This window comes from Musca autumnalis, unplaced genomic scaffold (genome assembly GCF_047663935.1).
Source record: "Musca autumnalis isolate F117 unplaced genomic scaffold, ASM4766393v1 scaffold_5, whole genome shotgun sequence".
NCBI lineage: Eukaryota > Metazoa > Arthropoda > Insecta > Diptera > Muscidae > Musca > Musca autumnalis.
In genome coordinates this window covers 30567892-30582406 of record NW_027412088.1, presented here as the reverse complement: position 1 = coordinate 30582406, position 14515 = coordinate 30567892, and the positions used below count along the sequence as shown (strand labels likewise).

General features: G+C 33.7%; 2 protein-coding genes across 2 annotated transcripts; one reads left to right on the top strand and one right to left on the bottom strand.

Annotated features, from left to right (window-relative positions):
* Window positions 1-596: 596 nt before the first annotated feature.
* Window positions 597-7123, bottom strand: csul (protein arginine N-methyltransferase 5). Its single transcript, XM_073957278.1, has 7 exons — window positions 6993-7123; window positions 4185-4998; window positions 3671-4121; window positions 3350-3515; window positions 2553-2715; window positions 1536-2083; window positions 597-1357 (listed from the first exon to the last, which is right to left on the bottom strand). Exons 2-7 carry the CDS (start codon window positions 4579-4581, stop codon window positions 1202-1204), a joined length of 1881 nt encoding a protein of 626 aa, XP_073813379.1. The 5' UTR covers window positions 4582-4998; window positions 6993-7123; the 3' UTR covers window positions 597-1201.
* A 5800-nt stretch (window positions 7124-12923) lies between these two features.
* Window positions 12924-14256, top strand: LOC141406426 (uncharacterized). The gene is made up of 2 exons (XM_073991801.1): window positions 12924-13545; window positions 13619-14256. Exons 1-2 carry the CDS (start codon window positions 13147-13149, stop codon window positions 14123-14125), a joined length of 906 nt encoding a protein of 301 aa, XP_073847902.1. The 5' UTR covers window positions 12924-13146; the 3' UTR covers window positions 14126-14256.
* The last annotated feature ends 259 nt before the right edge of the window (window positions 14257-14515 follow it).

The window sequence follows — 14515 nt, the reverse complement described above, 5'->3', positions numbered from 1 at the left end:
CGAAGCTCGGCTACTTACAGAAAATTTGAATTAAATTAATATATAAAATACATTAATTATAAGGTGAAGGAGGTTTAATACGCGTTATGATAGGTCGTCGTAACCGTTACCGACAACAATCGGCAAAATTTAAACGCTACGGCTGGTCTTAGAGACCTCCTTATTTTGTTCACTAATTTGCGGAAAAAATTCGTTACTTACCGAAATTATAAACATTTAAATCTTTACAATTTTTGTTGGTAACGGCAAAATGAGCTATCGAATAGCACTACAGATGTTTAGCTTGCTTGTTGCATTAAAAATATCAAAAGGCGATATTTTGGGATAATATACTTTTGAAGCATGTACTTTTTCATTATTGTTAAAAAGCCAGCAATATACTAGGCAAATTAAAAAAAGGATTTCCAACTTACTTTTTAAACATTTGGCAATCACTTTCCTTCCTTGTTGCTTGGGACGTTCATTTTAATATATGATCCGTTTTGCTATATATCGTGTTTCAGGGGAATTGTGTCCACTTCATACATTTTAAAAGTATTATTATATTGAAAGTTGTTGATGGTTAAGGATTGTATTTGATAAAATAAAAGATGTAATTTTTAGTTGCCCTTGGAATTTAGCTTCTCTGAATTCCTGTTGTTTGGTGTCATCATTTTGTATAATATTTATTGTCATTACTTTAGAAACTAAAGTAAAAATATGGTAAATTAATAACTATACTTAAATTTGATAAAGGTAAAACAGAATATAAATTGTTGGTCATAGAAATAATGTAAGACATGCATTCGTATTTTTTGTATATTAACTTGTATACAAATACAGGTCGTGCGACTTTGATTAACAAAATGTTTATACATACCCTCAAACCGATAGTCATAGGAGGTGTATGGGGGTCTTAACAATATTTATGGTTAAAAAATAAAACTGAGTCATATATCATCATGTAGAGTCAACAAAATGTTGAAAAAAAGAAAAGCTTAAAAGAAATGAGGTATTTCATAATTGAAAACAAAGAAAAATCGGTCAAGTAATATTTAACAAAAAAAAAAAAAAAATGTTGGTAAATTATACAGCCCTGTCATACGAAATAGCATCACTTATAAAAACTACAAACTATAAAGCTTTAACTATAACTAATTAACACTATTCTTATAAAGGAATATTGAACAAGAGTGAAATTCAAATTGGAAGCTGGCTGAATTTATGTGCAATAGATGGGACAGGAACGGCCACCTAAGTTATGAACATGTGTGGTATGGGGTGAGGCCAAACACCATTCATACCAGATTTTTTGTTTTGAAACACAGCGCCAAAAATGAATTTCAATAGTTTGGCCTTTTTTGACATTCATGGGTTCCTGAAAGAAAAAATAAACAACATGGTGTAAATATGATTTCTATTGGATATATTGGGGGTTATCATGAATGAAATTTCCCCGTGAGTTTCATCTTTCCGCCGTTGCAACTTAAGGGAGAAAGTGAAAAAATTCACGGGGAATTGCCGTTCATGATAACCCCCTTTGTTTTTACACCTACCGTAAAAGGGAAATACATTGGGAACCACGAAGGCATTCCTGGTGTATGTGTTGGTGGATTAATACTCATCAATATATCACCATAAAGCCAACATTCAAAATATCCCGCAATACCCGTAAGAACACAATCCAGTTGTACCTCAAACTGTAGAATTTTATAGCGTGAATTATCTTGACGTTTATCAGGATTTGGATGGACAAATTCAAATAATGCTTTGGGATAATCAATGTTGTAGACATTTTTTAGTAATACCACAAAACCATTTTCAGCATGATTATAGTAGGATGAAGCCTTTTCACGACTAAATGGTTCCATGCGACCAACATTACGTACAGCATTGAAAAGTTTGGAAGACATAACGGGATTAATAAATGATACCGATTTATATGGTATACTTATACCATCTGGTTTTAATAGTTTTTGTGCACAATCTAAACACTCTGGTGATAGTTCATTATCACCAAATGAACCCAAAAGTTCGGACACTAATATATCTGCCGGTTCTGGTGGTGAAAATTCACGCATATCCTTGGAAAAGATGTGAACATCTGAAAAGGGAAATAATTCATTATTTTTAATACATACATATGTGGATGAATATAGATTTATAAATAAATGTTTTGACATATCGACAACTCCAAATAATAGTATGCTAAGTCTGAAAAGTGAGTTTTGCAGGAGAAGCTCTCAAAGTTTACAGTTTTCTTTGACCTTCACTACTATTCTGAGTAAACATTTGTTTATAACTTCTGTTCGGATTGGCCGATCATTACCAAAATTTGACAGAATTTAAGTTAAAGGACATAAAATGTAAAAATGTAAAGAACTTGAAAACATGCTAAGTCGACTTAGCATACTATTGTTTGGAGGCGTCGATATAACCTTTCTAAAATAGTTCTCAAATCTTTACTAGGTGTAATGATACTAAACCTAAGCAGCGAATAAGTCTTTGTTATGTTATAAATATCAGAACTTTCTGTGACCTACTTTTAACGTGGATCAAATTAATATATGTACCTTTGTTATGCCATAATTTTTTGGCAATTGCTGTAAGCGTTCTTATGGCATTTGGATTTTTCTCAATAATATATACACGCACTTTACGTCCAGTTCTCTCGGCGGCATTTAGAGCTGCTCTGGCTAAAGGTCCACGCCCAGCTCCTAAAACCATTATGATGGACTAAAAAAAAAATTAAAATAATTTGGTTAATTTTTCTTAGATGGAAAGTTACAATTTATGAGATTATGTTTAGAGCCAATCTTAGGATTACAATGATGACCAAAAAACATGGATCTTGTTGGAAAAAATGTTGGAGCAGGTTAAATGTTTGGACTGGATTCAAATCGATCTGAAATTTCTACCACAGGTAGGCATTGCAGCACTGATCAAGCAAATATTTATATCATGGGTCCATACTTTCCAAAATATAGGCTCCGAAAGATCAAAAAATACTTTGGATTTGACAGTAGTTTGGTTTAGATCGATATAAGACTTCTCCTATGGACAGAAACAAATCCCGGCTATGCCAACAATTTTTTTAAATCATTTTTGTTATGATCGATCCGAATCCAGTCCAAAAATTCAACGTATGCCAAAATATTTTGCAAAAACACAATTTATAACATGTCAACATGTCTAAGGGCAACTCTCGATTTGGCTTGAAATTGTTACGATGCTTGTTATGGCGATGACAATCTTTTTTCCCCGAGATACTACTATTTGTAACTGTTCCGTAAGGTGTTTCCAACAGGACCATATCACTCCATGTAGTTGTTCTTACGTTAATATTTATTGCCCTGATTTCCAAACTTACCAATTTCTCATTAACTTCCTCATCCTTCACACGGTCTCTCAGCGCGGATTCTATGGCATTTTGATATAGTTTGTATTTCACTGGATCTTTTTCAAATATTTCATAAGTATAACAGTCCAAATTATCATACAAAGGTTGTAGAGGTATTTCCAAAACATCTTCAAAACTACAAAGAAAAAACAACAACAAATTAGTTTAGCACTATATTAAGTTAATCTTCCAATACATGTGTAATTGGCCTTAAATGGCTTCCTTTGTATTGAATGTAAATAAATTGAAATTAAAAAACAAAAGACAAACAAATCGTTGTCCTTCTCTTACCTTTGCAAAATATGACTATCCTTATGAAACTCTCTGAAGTTGTTTAAGTAATCTGAATACAATTTCAAACTATTGTCAGAACAATCGGCCGATACAATCATATTAACATGTGCCTTGATGAACATTTTCACCACTTCTTGCCATTTCTTTGGCAGTACAGGATAATTGTGCAGATTTCTTATAAACATCGATGAGGGGATAATAATAGCTTCCAAGGGTTCGCCAAGCCAACGCAAAACTATTTCCAAAGAAGGTAGATCTGCTTCGTTAAGTTCCAACACCAATTTCAATTTATTATTAAAATCAGCAGCCCAACGGAAACGATTCCACCAGTGCCAAGAGTCACTTTCAGTTTCTGCTATTTTTAAAGTTTCGTATTCCGTAATATCTCTACGCCATGTTGTTTGAGCTTCGGTAGAATTATACAAGGGAACTTGTATTAAAAGGATACCTAGGAAAGCATACAACATTTGTTAAGTTTGTTTTCTATCAATTAACTTCTTTGTATACATACCTTTAATTTTATTAGTCAAAACACGTGCCAAATTCAAGTTGTTGGGTCCCTTTAACTTCATCATGGTATAGCCTCCATATTGCAAATGTTCCGCCCACGAGATATCACGTTTCAACACTTCCTCGGAATTTTTCCTCACAATCTCGTCGGATGAATCACAATCAATTGTCTCCGACAGTATACTAATCACTCGCGTATTCCATTGCTCTGCCGTCAGCAAAAGATCCGCAGTGGTATTTTGGGTGTGCTTTTCATTTAGAGGGTCATTTTCAAATTCTAGCGGCAACTCCGTGCAGTTCAAAGGAGTCGCAACAACAGTAAAATTATTTTGTTGGGCCTTTTCAATGAAACGCGGGAGATTGGGATTGCCTTCTTGCAGTAAACAAACGTAAGGCATTTTGGTTTTGTTTCAGCGTTTATTTGTCGGGTGTTGCAAAATAATTTATTATTTTAACTGATTATTATTTATTATTTTTTGCAAAATAACACTGCAAAGAAACTGAGGAAATCGCACGTGAAACGAACGACGCTTTCAGAGGACAACAACACAATGCCGGCAAAATGTCAATCCCACCCAGTGTTGTCAATTTAAGTGCTAGTTGAGTAAATGTTAAGCCACAGGGCAACGCGTCAAATCAAAAATAGCCTTACTAGGCGTTTACACCAGACAGTTTGTCTTCAAATACAACTCTGATTTACTAACACATACATTTGTCGACTGTCTTCCTGCTGTCCATCATTTTTTCACAGACAGTCGGTTTAACAAATTTTTGACATTTTTGTGAAAAAAAAGTGAGATGATAATTCAAATGTCCTGAAAACAAAAGAATATGTACAAAAAGAAAATGTATGAATGGGAAATGAAAAGAAATCGATGATTTTCATTAATAATTTTACAACTGTTTTGGCAGTTGTCTGGACACCTACGTCACACAGGCAAGTTTTGGATTTTTGACAATCAATACATGAACTCAACTGTCCTGTCATGTGTATACGCAGGGTTATAAACTAGATAGACAGCGTTGATTTGCATTAAAAATTCATTAGTCCCGGTCCACACTAGCGTGAATTTCATTACAAAATTTCATGAAATTAGGTGTTCTTAAATCGAATTCCCCACTACAGCAATTTTATGATTTTACTTTACTATGGAGGTCGATCTAGAGACGCATAATTTCATGCAATTTTTTCAATGAAATCACTATGTGTCGAGGCCTTTAAGGTAGAAGCACAATGAAATACGCCGCTTTTTCACGCTCAGTTTCATGTAAAAGACTAAAAGGCAAGTAATACCTAATTAAAATGAATTAGGCAGCATTTGAATTAGGTAGTACTTGGCCTTTAATCTTTTACATTTCATTCTGTTCACACCTTCAAGGCCTGCGTACATAAGCTGCCTTGCCTGCTTATCTTGCTTACTTCTGATAAAAGAATAAAAAAGAAAAGGGCAACCCAGTTCGAAATTTCCTCTGCCTTCTTTATTCTTTTATTTTTATTATGTCAAAAATGAAGCAGGAAAGCAAGGCAATCAAGGCCTGCGTACATAAGCTGCTTTGCCTGATTGCCTTGCTTACCTGCTTCATTTCTGACGTAATAAAAATAATAGAATAAAGACGAAATTTTGAACTGGGTTGCCATCAGTTGGAAATTGGGTCGGCCTTCTTTGTTCTTTTATTTTTTATTGAAGCAGCAAAGCAAGGCAATCAGGCAGAGCAGCTTATGTACGCAGGCCTTCAGGCAGAGCAGCTTATGTACGCAAGCCTTTACAGCTTTAAGGCCCTGTTTATATTATAGCCTTTTGCAGGGTTAACCTTCTTAATGAGGATTAATTTGACGTATACGCAAAGGAATTGACATTTGTAACCCAGTGGGTTTGTTAAATCCGGTTATATATAAACGTACTATAACTTCTGCTTATACTAAGTTTACATTCACGAGATCAGCTCGATTTCAACTGTTTAGTTTGCATTTGGCGTCGTTTCGTGATTTTGAAGGCGTTTCGTGATTTCGCGCGGAATCAAGCAAAATTTATCATGACTTCGCATACAAAAATGAAATCATCTCATTTCGTGATTTCAGCGAAATCAACATTAAAAGCACAGTACTCATGATATACAACGCTGTTTTTTTCCTAAAAAAAGTACCAAAAGTTGCAACACTTTTCACGTATCACAATAAACAAGGTAGATGTGCAATTGCTGCAACAAAAAAATTTTAGTATCAAAATTTGCAAATTTAAAAACTATTAAATTACTTTGTTACAGCACTATTTTTCATTGCTTTCCCGTACTTTTTTAATGGTAATGATAGAAAAAACAGCGAATTGTCAAAAATTGCTTTCTCATATAAATTTGTTAAACAATATGGGAAAAAATGAATCTAATTTCAAAAACTCCAGCAGAAATGTCAAAGTCAACGTGCTAATAAACATGCTGCTAGTTTCTACGCGGACAAATTTGTATAGGAGAAATGGAAACGAGAAGTGTAAGTCTAGCTAGATTTCGGAGTACGGGAACTCATTTCTAGCACTAAAGGTAGAAAACAAATGAATTAGGTAGTACTTGGCCTTTAATCTTTTACATTAAACTGAGCGTGAAAAAGCCGCCTATTTCATTCTATTCACACCTTAAAGGTAGAACACAATGAAATACGCCGCTTTTTCACGCTCAGTTTCATGTAAAAGACTAAAGGCCAAGTACTACCTAATTCAAATGAATAAGGAAAGTCTGCTGTTTAGAGTAAATACTTGTTGTCTATTTTGCTATTTTGATAAGCTTCTCCTAGTGCCCCATATATGTTTTTGATTACCAGATAGACTGCCAATCTTTCTTTGCTATCTTCTTTTTTGGGAACTTTGGCAGGCAATGAAACCTTCTTTCAATTCTTTCAATACAAAGATGATAATTCCGACCGATGACACTGTCGAAGAAACAAAAACCAGAGAAATATAGAAAATTTACCGATAAAGATCAGGAATCAAAACAAAGAACGAAAAGACCGATAGCAGGGTTTTAAAGATCGAAATATTGGCAAAAAACAGATGTTTCTCATTTGGAGAAAATTTATGGCCTCTTTCCACGATATGTTATTTTGCATATGCGTTGTTACAAAAGTGACACATATCATGAGAAGAGGACAATAACGATCAAAATCCAAATAGACATTTATGCCAAAATCGACGGGATTTCACGAAATCTTTTGCTCTGTTCCATTGAAATACACTCCGGTGTTTACACTTATTTTTTGTTAATTGCAAACATATCGCAATAATCAATCTACATTGATTATTGTGATATGTTTGAATGCATATGCGCAGCTGACCGAACATGAATTTTCAAAACAAGTGGTTGTAAATTGAATTTAGTTGTTAAAAATTTACGACAATATAGAACTTTACCGCTTTATTTCGGAAATTATCGTAATATTATCTATATATCGTATAAGTTGCGTATAATGTTTGGTTTACATTCGTCGTCTTTTCGTGATTTCGAAGGCGTTTCGTGATTTCGCGCGGAATCAAGCAAAAATTATCATGATTTCGCATACAAAAATGAAACCATCTCATTTCGTGATTTCAGTGAAATCAACATCGAAATCAGAGTACACATGATATACAACCCTGTTTATGACTGAAAAAGTACCAAAAGTTGCAACACTTTTCACGTATCACAATAAACAAGGTAGACGGTCAATTGCTGCAAAAAAAAAAAATTAGAATCAACATTTTTAAACAATGTGAACAAAATATTAGATTACTTTGTTACAATGCTTTTTTTCATTGCGTTCTCGTACTTTTTTAATGGTAATGTTAGAAAAAAGAGCGAAATGTCTAAAATTGCTCCCCCATACAAATTTTTTAAAAAATACGGAAACGAAAAAATGACGGAAATTGCAAAAACTGCAGCAAATCAACGTATCAGCTATCGTATTTAGATGATAATGAACATGTTGGTAGTTTCTACTATGCCAAAATTGTATGGCAGAAAACAGGAGAATAGGATGTTATTCGGCGCTATTTTCGTTTAAAGAGAAGTGTAAGTCTTGCTAGACTTCGGAGTACGGGAACGGGTTCTATCATGGCAGAACTACCAGGTAGTGGTATCACACCAGCTGATCGAATATGAAAAGTCAAATCCCTTTATAAAAAAATTATTTTTGTTGTAATTTCCACAACAACATAAAGAAAGTTTTGACATAACATATTCCAAATTTTACGATGCCACTACCTGGGTAATTGTGCCATGGGTACTATACACAATTAATACGATATATAGATAGTTTTACGATAATTTTCGAAATAAAGTTGTAATGTTCTATATTGTCGTATATTTTTGATGACTAATTCAATTTGCAACAACTTGTTTTGAAAATGCATGTTCGATCAGCTGCGCGTATGCATCTACCTTGGTCATTGTGATATGTATGAAATCAACAAAAAAATAAGTGTAAACACCGGGATGTATTTCAGGATTTCGTGAAATCCAGTGGATTTTAGAGCGCAAGTGTAACCTTGGCATAATAACCCAGCAAAAAAAAATGGAAGTGGTGCAAGTTGGAGTGAGGATTTCATTACATGCATGGATGCGCTTCCAGTGGACTAATGAAAAAGGCAATCCTTTTCCTCACATTTGGATTACATCCAACAAGCACTTTTATGTATAAACGATAAAAAATTCAATTTTCATTCAACAAATGAAATTAAAGTAATACGGCGTTTATATTATAGTTTTTTGCAGGGTTAACCTTCTTTATGAGGATTTGTTTGAAGTATATACAATGGAAATGACATTTGAAACCCAGACCCACTGGGTTAACCTTGTTATATATAAACGGCCTATAAGAATAAAATTAAAATGTCTTATTAATGGCCTGTTCCCGTACTTTACAAAGTGGTAAAAGTCGTAAACGATTTTCATACAAATTTTGTGTACGGGAACGCAAAACTCGTAAAAGTGGTAAAAATTGTAAAAATGGAGTGCTTCCTAGCTGCGTGCTGCGGAAGCAAAATGGAGTGCTTCCTAACTGCGTGCTGCGGAAGCAAAATGGAGTGCTTCCTTTCTGCGCGCTCCCTTGTAAAATTCACTGAGGAATTCATAGAAAAAGAAGCACTTCGTGACACTTGCACCAGTGATTTAACTGCTTCCGTGGATGCAAACTTTTTGCTGGGAATGTATAATATAAACTTGCAGTAGTTTCCCCGTTTGTCGATGGTCAGACTAGCACGTTTTCAACATGGCGACGTCAAGTTTATAGGCGAGGGGTATGAAGTAGTGAAACCCATGTACATGGTTTTCTGTGTTTGTTGTGTTGCCTCTTCTTGATATTTGTTGAAAGTTTTTTTCTTCCATTTTCTTTCATTTTTATTTCCTAAAGCAAACTTTAACTTTATCTTTCCTTTACCGACCCACCTCAGAAAATAATGAAAAAGTTGCCACAGATAGTGCTTTTTATTCCAATTCCAACCATGTATTGCTTTTGTTGCGGAAATGTACACTTCCCGAGATATGGGCCTCAAAAGATCCACAAAGGCCCTAGTCTAAAATGTTTGCAAATCACCGCAGAAAATTATTAAAAAATTACCACAGATAGTACTTTTTACACCGAATCCAACGATGTATTGCTTTTGTTGCGGAAATGTATACTTCCCGAGATATGGGCCACAAAATTTCCACAAAGGCCCTAGTCTAAACCACCGCAAAAAAATTACCACAAACAAATAGTGATGTTTATACTGATTTCAACGATGTATTATTTTGTTGAAGGGTATGTATGCATCCCGAGATAAAGGACTCCAAAAATATATTTAAAAGAAAAATTTGTTCCCGTTCCCGAGATTTGCACCTGTCCATAGGAGAAATTCCTAAATCCCGGCCAAAGGCCCGCTATTTGGAGAAAAATATCTCATTTAAAAGAAAATGTTGTTCCCGTTCCCGAGATTTGCACCTGTCCATAGGAGAAGTCTTAACCCTGCTATTACGTTGGGGTAATTTGATGACCCAAATCGTATTTATCATCACCGTATGTCTTACTGGTGGGATATAATTAAAAGTCCTTACTACTCAGTGCATGAATTTTTGAGATATACTGAAATCAATTAGTTTCATCAATATTTTGTGCTTAGAAGTCTATTTATTGCATGTGTATACTAAGTAGAGCTGGCAAACCATCGATATTCCCAACAATAGATATTTTCGATATAATGTTTTAAAATATCGATTGCTATCGATATTATCGTTTAGTTGTCATCGCCATTAATTTGGAGATAAAAATGTCAATAATTTCTTGAAATTATGCAAAAGTAGTTCACAGAAATGTAAAGGAGAATAAACAAGTGCTTTTACTTTATAAAAATGTAAAAAAATGCATTTTATTTTACCAAAAAATGTGTACGTGTGACTACGGACTTACTTTCTTACACACGCATGACCGAAAAGCAGCGAAATTTCTATTTATTTCAATGGATTTCAGGTTATGGGTACTTTACGCGATATGTATTTTACATATGGGTTGTCACTTTGCGTATACATTTTGCATATAAAAAGTGACAACCCATATGTAAAATACATATCGAGTAAAGTACCCATTAGGGGTTTTTATTCCGATAATATCGATAAGCAAAACTATCTATCGATATTGAATTTTTAAATAACAATCGATATTATCGATAGTGTCATCGATTTTTGCCAGCTCTAATACTAAGGATACGCAAGTCGATTTTCGAGTAATCGATTCCTTGATTCTTTGATTTGAAGAATCTAAAAATCGGAATCGAGTTTTGACTTCATAGAGAATCGAAAGATCGATTTTCTATTATGATTCTTCGATTCCATTGGTAAGAGCATGGTAGAACAAGAAAAGGTAGCAGCAATACCCAGCTGACTGAACTGGGTTGTAGTGTTAGTGTCAAATTCCATTCGACATTTTATGTATTTATTTCTATGTTCGATGTATATTAGGGATATATATTTTTGAAGAACAAATTTATTCAGCAGAAAAAAAAACTATTTCCCATAAAGACGGCTTCATATCATTGACATGTAACCTCCTCCAGGTCCGAACGACATACCGCACACTAAAACACCGCTTATAGAGGCGGTACAATATTTGTTAATATGTGTGGTATTTTCTTCAACTTGAAAAGAATGAAGCCCTAGTAAACATGTGCTTTTTTGTTTTCAAAAGCAAATGATTGAAACATCTTCTCTTTTTTCAATGAATTACCAGCGACCCGAAACATTTTTGCAAGTATTCTACTTTCTGCGAGAAATTATGCATTTAGTGGAATGATATGGAAACATTCAAATTGAAAATCTAATGAGTTTTCATTCATGTTTTCCAAAATATTCAATCAAATGTGAAAAATTATTAGTTTTTTAAATTCCAATAATTTATAGACATTTCCTTGTTTTGTTTACATTTACGTTGACACTAAGGTTTACAAACAAAAACAAATTCCTTTGTGGTTGTTGTTCGAGTTGTATTTGTTGTAGTATTAACTTTACCTTGTATTTGTTCTACCATGTGGTAAGAGCAAGACAACAATGTAATATGCTGTTTATATTATAGCCTTTTGCAGGGTTAACCTTCTTAATTAGGATTTACTTGACGTATACGTAAAGGAATTGACATTTGAAACCCAGTGGGTTTGTTAAATCCGCTTATATATAAACGTACTATAATATTATTTGTTGTACTGATGAACCATGGTACAATAATACAGGTAGCATTATCAAGCCAGCTGATGGTAACATAATGTGTCAATTGCATTGAATTGATGTCAAATTTTGACATCTTTGGCCTGTTCCCGTACTTTATAAAGTGGTAAAAGTCGTAAAAGTTGTAAAAGTCGTAAACGATTTTCATATAAATTTTGTGTACGGGAACGCAAAATGTGTAAAAGTTGTAAAAATTGTAAAAACTTTTTAGTTCTGGAACAGAGCTCTTAAGGCCTGCGTACATAAGCTGCTTTGCCTGATTGCCTTGCTTTGCTGCTTCAATAAAAAAATAAAAGAACAAAGAAGGTCGACCTAATTTCCAACTGATGGCAACCCAGTTCGAAATTTCGTCTTTATTCTATTATTTTTATTACGTCAGAAATGAAGCAGGTAAGCAAGGCAATCAGGCAAAGTAGCTTATGTACGCAGGCCTTTATGTTACCAACAATTGCCGATGCGGCTACCTGTGTATTTGTACCATGTGATGAACAAAGTTAATCTAATGCCAAGTTTACACTTGCGCTCTAAAATCCACTGGATTTCACGAAATCCTGAAATACATCCCGGTGTTTACATTTATTTTTTTGTTGATTTCAAAATGTCACAATGATCAAGGTAGATCATAGCTGACCAAGAAGAGCGCGCGCATAAATTGTTAATGTGTAGGTAAAATTACACTGACAGAACAGAACAGGGTGATGATTTTCATATTGAGTATGAAATGAAAAACACAGGAAAAAAGTTGTCACGGCGTGTTAGCGTTCAGAGCCAAACATAGTGGTGGGTGTGTGGGTTCGAATCGTAGGCTTTCCTTTTTCATTTGCATTATAGATCATAAAAAAGCTCGATTAATAAATTAACAAAAATTATACTAAAAATGATCTTCGCCTAAAAAGGCAAGATTTTCAAATAGAAAAAATATATTGTTGGCGCGTTCGCTTTGTATGACTAAAATTAAAAATAATATACAGTGAATCACAGTCAAAAGTATCCACTTCAGTTTCTTTTATTAATGCCCGTAATTTCAAGGTCTAGGTAAACGGATAGGTAACTACCTATTAGTTATCTTTACCTATCCGGTAAAATAAATTTGGTAATTTCAACGTTTAATAAACCATCGTGTAACTACCCTTCGAGTTGGTGGAAACAGGTGGCAACATTGTCATTTTGACATTTATATTTAAAAGAAAAACATAAACTTTGAAATTTTTTTTAATTGTTTAAAGCTAGAAATAAATAAATTAAAAATGTGCGCCAAAGAAAATAAAAGAAGTGCTAATTTCTTAGATGGAGAGAAAACCACACTTATCGAATTAGTATATAAAAACAAAAGTGTACTGGAAAATAAGAAAACAGACGCATCAACAAACCGACAAAAAAGTGAAGCATGGGCCAAATTGGCGGAACAGTTTAATGCTACCAGTGGAAGATCTCCTAGAGATGCTGCAAGTTTAAGATCAACATACGATGATCTCAAAAAGCAGCTTCGAAAGAAAATAGGTGATAATAAAAGGGAGATGTACAGGACAGGAGGTGGACCGCCACAAAGTTTGAATTTGTCATGTGATGAAGAGTTACTCTTATCTTTAATTGGCCCTTCTACCTTTGGATTAAAAGATCGTGGAGGTGGTGACAACGAATCAAATGTAAGTGACAATGTACATTTCCAAAGATTTATGTATGTTAACACAGATTTTTTACGTTATTTTTATTTAATAGAGCGACGAATCTGCTGCTGCTTCAAGCCAATCGTTTAAGGATGAAATGAATTCGACAATTGAATTTTTGGATACTGACATTGAAATTGTTTTTGGGACAAAGGAAGAGGGTTTGGCCAATTTTCGTCCAAACGAAGCCGTTAATATTTTGAAACGCCCTCTTCCGAAAGTGCTATCAACTGATAAGATTGAAATCAACGGCATCAACAATACAAAACAAATCCCTACTCTTGAGGGTTATGAAAAAACAAAATATAGAAAGAGAAATGCGGAGAAATTGAAGACGGATACAAAACGCAGTGATGAGAAACTCGATGATTTAATTCAGGAATATGAGGACCTGAAAAAAGAAAAAAAGCTTTTGCTCGCCGAACAAACTAACTATTACATAGAAAAAAATCAAAGAGAAAATAAATTGTTTGAAATCGAAATGGAGATAAAACAAATTGAAGAGCGGATGATGGAACAAAAACTAAATATCTTGAAACAAAAAGGATCGTTTTGTTAATTATATCATAACTAATTATATGGTTTCCTGGAAACATACAATAACTAGTCAGTTAAACTAAAATTTACTTCTAAATATTATTAAAATTTACTTCTAAATATTATTTCTCTATATCTATGTTATTGCGTAGAAAATTGCGACAATATTTTAAATGAAATAAACAAATGTACAATGAACTAAAGTAGTTTATTAATAAATTTCTTGTTGTATTGGAACGATTTTGATTATACATATAATTTCTTGGCATATTAGTCATGCCTATTTCATAAAAATTTTGCTGCTCAATACTTTCAAATGGAGGAATCTGATCAGAGTTTTTGCGACATATGTTATGTAATACTGCTGTGGATATAACAATATCTTGTATAGTTGACAAATTAACTCTTAAAC

Bases quoted from the DNA above. Each gene is read 5' to 3' on its own strand.
- csul (XM_073957278.1), bottom strand. From the start codon at position 4,581: ATGCCTTACGTTTGTTTACTGCAAGAAGGCAATCCCAATCTCCCGCGT. The intron at 4,122-4,184 runs GTATGTATACAA...ATGCTTTCCTAG, and splicing joins TTTGACTAATAAAATTAAAG to GTATCCTTTTAATACAAGTT. The intron at 3,516-3,670 runs GTAAGAGAAGGA...TTTTCTTTGTAG, and splicing joins GATAGTCATATTTTGCAAAG to TTTTGAAGATGTTTTGGAAA.
- LOC141406426 (XM_073991801.1), top strand. From the start codon at position 13,147: ATGTGCGCCAAAGAAAATAAAAGAAGTGCTAATTTCTTAGATGGAGAG. The intron at 13,546-13,618 runs GTAAGTGACAAT...TTTATTTAATAG, and splicing joins GTGGTGACAACGAATCAAAT to AGCGACGAATCTGCTGCTGC.